This window comes from Alosa pseudoharengus, unplaced genomic scaffold, assembly GCF_046254945.1.
Source record: "Alosa pseudoharengus isolate Yale_2024_CS ecotype anadromous, Long Island Sound unplaced genomic scaffold, YU_APseudo_1.1 YU_APseudo_1.1_scf_7, whole genome shotgun sequence".
Taxonomy (NCBI): domain Eukaryota; kingdom Metazoa; phylum Chordata; class Actinopteri; order Clupeiformes; family Clupeidae; genus Alosa; species Alosa pseudoharengus.
The window spans coordinates 1,233,449-1,238,448 of record NW_027468859.1 but is presented as its reverse complement, the minus strand read 5'-3'; the positions used below and the strand labels follow the sequence as shown (position 1 = coordinate 1,238,448).

Genomic DNA, 5,000 nt, shown 5'->3' with positions numbered 1-5,000 from the left:
AGATCTCCCAGGTCTAATGTAGGCCTAACATTTTTTAGTGCATAATAGAATAATAGACAGGGGGACGGAGAGCTTCTTTTTTTTTCTGATCGTGACAGATAAATACGAGTGCTTTCCTGCAGGGGGTGCTGCCGCACCCCCAGCACCCCCACGGCTATGGACACACACACATTTACATGTAGAGATAATTACACCGCATCACACCCACACACACACACATTTGGAATGTAGAAACAATTACACCGTATCACACACTCCCCGGCTCACACACACACACACACACACACACACACACACACATACATTTACATGTAGAGATAATTAGACGTAACACACACACCCCAGCTCTGCTTCAGCCGAACCACAACTGGACACAACACACTGAATCCAACACACTGAACCCAACACACTGAACCCAACACACTGAACTCAACACAACTGGACACAACACACTGAACTCAACACAACTGGACACAACACAACTGGACACAACACACTGAACTCAACACAACTGGACACAACACACTGAACTCAACACAACTGGACACAACACAACTGGACAAAACACACTGAACCCAACACAACTGGACCCAACACACTGAACTCAACACAACTGGACAAAACACACTGAACCCAACGCAAACTAAAACAAAAATGCACAGGGTTGCATACTGGGTTGGCTACTATTATATTCTGCCACATGCAGAGAGAACACAAATGAAGGCTGAAACTCAAATAATAATAATAATAATAATAATAATTATAATAATAATAGTAGTAATAATAATAATAGTAATAATAATAGTCACGATTGTTTGATATCCTCAATTAAAATTCAATAGATTAGATTCAGACATACTGGCCTGTCGCCTAATCGACCTGCACTCGATCTGTGGTCAGTCTGGAGCGGCACTCTAAGGTCAACTATGTCTCCATCTCGCTGGCGCGTTCCACAGCTCTAATCTCTGGTATGCGTCTTTAAGGCTCATTTTGGACCTCGCGCCTCGGCCATGGACCTCGCGCCCAGTTCACCTGCGTTCCCACCGGTTACCGACTCCCCCCTCCGCCTCTGCGCCTCTGCGCGCGGCTTCTATCTCATTAATGAGCCAATAAGCAAAGTCCATTTCGGCTGCACTCGCGATAAACTCCTGCTCAGCTGATAGGGAGCGTGTTGGACTCAAACAGACGAAGCCGTCCTCAAATAAAGCCTTTTATCAGAAACCCTTCTTTGTTGGTTTTTTGTTTGATTGATTCGATTTCTCGTCTTTGTTAGGTTATTAGATCATTTGCAGGTATGCCTATTTGGTGATTAGTTCGCAGAAACCTGAAGCCTATCCCATAATCTAGCCTCCTTCCCAGCCAGCTTGAACAGATCTGGGGCACGTTTTCCATAACTTTGTTAACACTAGGCTACGTCATTCGTTGAGGCTACCAACATTTCTCTGGTCGTTCCCAGAGCCCCAAAGTATACATTCTGTAAGAAACACACTCACACTCACACGCGCACACGCATAAGGCAGGGCTGGACCCCAGCTACCGTTTCAGATTAAATAAAGGTATCCTATATAAGAGCCTGATTAAATAAAGGTAGCCTATATTAGAGCCTGTGTTTGGACGTAGGCCTGCGCATTGGTTGCGATGTAAGCTACGGGATAGCCTACATCCATGACACAATTTAACGAATAGTGGGATTCACCAAACAAAAATAAATAAGTAGATATTTCATAAAATAAAAAAAAGAAATAGGTATTTCATAAAATGAAAAATAAATAGCCTAGGCCTAGTTATTTCATAAAACAAGAAATTCGTTGCGAATTCACATCCATTAGGCTACATCTAGTGATCTATTCCCACTCGTCCTTATTCCCGCCTACAGCCTATTTCTGTTGATGCTCTGTCTACTAAAGTTCACCTGTGCTGCTCATCACATGCTCACACCTAAAGACAACCATGAGAACAACACAACACTGGACAACCGCACAGGACCACGGGCTAGAAAACTGACCTAAAGACAACCATGAGAACAACACAACACACTGCACAGGACCAGCACAACACACTGCACAGGACCACGGGCTAGACAACTGAGAAGCTGATTTGTAAAAAGCCAACTTTGTTCTAAATTATGTTTACACAGCCCCGTCTTTTTTTAATTCAAAACGCATTTTGTTTGTTTGTTATATTTTTTTTATTTCTCTGGAAATTATTAATCACAGTCCCTTACTGCAGTCAGACTAAAACACGGCGGTCTTTACAGTATAACTATTTAACGTCTAAATGTAGGATTTTTTTGGTTATATTAGGCCATCATAGCCTAGACTTATAGTTGGTGTACAAATGACATACAGAAAGAATACAAATAAATTATTCTGTCAATAATAATAATCGGATTAGCCTACTGCAAAACAAGATTGCATTTTGAGCATAGAAGACAGTCGCATATTCGTTTAAAAATTAAAATTAATTTACAAAGGACCACTGACGTTTTTACAGTCGAAATAACATTGATAATGTCTGTCGGCTGTTTGATTTTACTTATATACTTCGATTCTGGAGAAATAGCGACCATGCCTGAAATAAAGCAGATGATGTGTTTGAAATATTAAGGTTTTGTTTGTGGTTGAACCTGTGACTTTACATTCAGTTAAAATATTCGTGTCCTCTTCAGGAATAGAGAATGAAATGATACTGAAACGAAAATGTAGCGACTTATTGTAGGCTATTTAGCATAGCCCAATATGAAATAGGCCTATAGCTAATATATATGATTACTGTACTTAGCCTATGCCTATCTGAAATACATAGCCTAAACTTAACATATAGGGAAATCTGAAATAGCTATATCATTTTTGTACTTAGCATAGGCCATATAGCCCAAAAGAGTGATTTAAAATATTCCGTCAAATCAGACACATAGGGCTGTTTTGGTGACATGTTTCCATGCCAACATATAAGCTTGTTTTAAAATGCAGCTGTAGCCTGGCCTCTATTATGCTTATAATGCACGAGCCTGTTAGGTGAGGTCATCCGTTACTTCGGATTGGCTTTATAAACCACGCACCTGGCTGACGCATAATAATCTACAATTCCAGGAAAGACTAGACCGAATCAGAACACAAACTTGAGAAAGTTCTCTTTTTGTTTAATTTCGCATGTCTGCTGTCCGGATATGGCGTCCCAAGTAGCTTTCCTTTCGGGAAAAGAAGGAAAAGAGAGAGAGTCGTGATTGTCACTGGGGAGCTCGTGGGAGGAGGGGGCCTGTGCACAACAACACACAAATATCAAGGAACACAATTATTTAATGAATTAACGACAAACTCCATTCTTTCCGCCTCAGGTCACTGTACAGTTAAACTTGTCAAATTAATCTTTTATTTCGGGGTGATAGGCTAGCCTACTCGGTTACGGGATACATATAGGCCTATGAATAATTTTCTGAAGAATTACAGTAGCCTAGGCTGTGAGTGCAAACCGGGTTTTGTGTGGACCACACAGCGAGAGTTGATGTGAGGGGCTGGAGGAGGCTGAAGTGCGGCCTGCTTCAGACTGCCATATTATAGAGAAGTCAGATAGTCCGTCTCAAACATGGACGACAGGCTGTGTGGATAGCCGCTCGCAGATAAATGAATGACGCTTGTTGTTCTCAAACAATTAATTTCCCAGGCCCGTCGGTCTCCAGGTCCGTGGGTCTCTAGCGAGCGGAGGAGCTGAATTTGACTGATTACCTGCGGCCAAACAGCCACTTATCAGACGGCGTATTAGGGCGCCCTGGCCCGCAGTGGACACGTATCTGCCTACTAATATTATGTCCCATTCTGAACCCAGGCTGAAAAACAACGCATGTTTATCAGTAGTTTTATGGGCCACCATTACATTGTATCAATCTTTTTGGCAAGCAGAACAAGGCCACGTTATTGTTGGGTTCAACTCCTTCTATTGTTACGCTAGAACAGTCAAATCATACAGCATGGCTGTGGTCGCTTCTCCCGGACTCACCTAAGTTTGGATGCCGCATAGAGTTCCCCGACGTCCCTGGCTGCAGACCGTGCAGTACGGAGCTGTCAAACGGAGGCGCCGGCCAAGTGCTCCCCATGTTCGTACTGACGTACGCCGGGTAGGGGCTGGGGTAGGAGCCGCTGAGACCTCGTGCCCCGTAAGATTCTCTCCCGTTGGCGGAGATGTTCAGGGGGCTTGTGTAGGTAGTGGTTTCCCGCACCGTGGCCACTCCGGAGGTTAGCGGCGGGCTAGTGGGGAAGCTGAAGCGCGGTGACACCGGGGAGTGGTGCGTGTTGGCTGTGCTGTAAGAGGACCCTGCCTCCGGACCTACCTGCGCCCAGGCCGAATGATTCTGTCCTGGGCTGCTCGGCTGCGCAGCGCCGTGAGTCTGCAGGTACGGGAGAGCGGGGATCATGGGGGTCACCCGGGTGGTCGGCACGTACACGGGAGAGGTGGCCGCGGGGTTATGCAGAAAGCTGGCCTCGTATGACGGGTGTCCATGGTTGGTCGCCATGCTTATTCCCTGATACATATCCCCGCTGGGCAGGTGACCGTGGGCGGCGGGGATACGAGCACGGAGCGTGTTACCTGGAGCGGGTGGAACCCTCCCCAGACAACCGCGTGTAGGCTAATCCAAAGGAAATATTGGAGTATTTTCTATCGGGACATTCCTCTTCTTGAGCTCCACGCGCGCACCTGGCCGACGGCGGAACACAAAGTTAGAGTAGCCTTGGCCAACTTGGACTACGGAAACTCCTGTTGAGTGATCTCTCTCTCCCCCTCTCCCTCTCTCTCTCTCTCAATCCCTCTCTCTATCCCTCCCACTCGTCTGTGACGGGAGGAGTGCACACTGGTCTCGGGGGAGTACGAAAGCCCGGAGTGTAGCCTGTGGTCAACAGTGACGGCTTTAATAACTGTTTGCTTTCAGCTATAGATTTGCAGACGTCATCTGTGCAGTGCAGCTGTCTGTTCTGCACGTTTGAATAATAATCCGTTGATAGCAA

General features: G+C 45.5%; 1 protein-coding gene across 1 annotated transcript in view; it reads right to left on the bottom strand.

Moving 5' to 3' along the window:
* Nucleotides 1-4,726, bottom strand: part of gata4 (GATA binding protein 4) — a 26,108-nt gene extending 21,382 nt beyond the window's left edge. Inside the window, exon 1 of the mRNA XM_076272312.1 lies at nt 3,997-4,726. Coding sequence (XP_076128427.1) covers nt 3,997-4,528 — 532 coding nt within the window. The 5' untranslated portion in view covers nt 4,529-4,726. The remainder of the gene's footprint in view (nt 1-3,996) is intronic.
* Between the last annotated feature and the right edge of the window lie 274 nt (nt 4,727-5,000).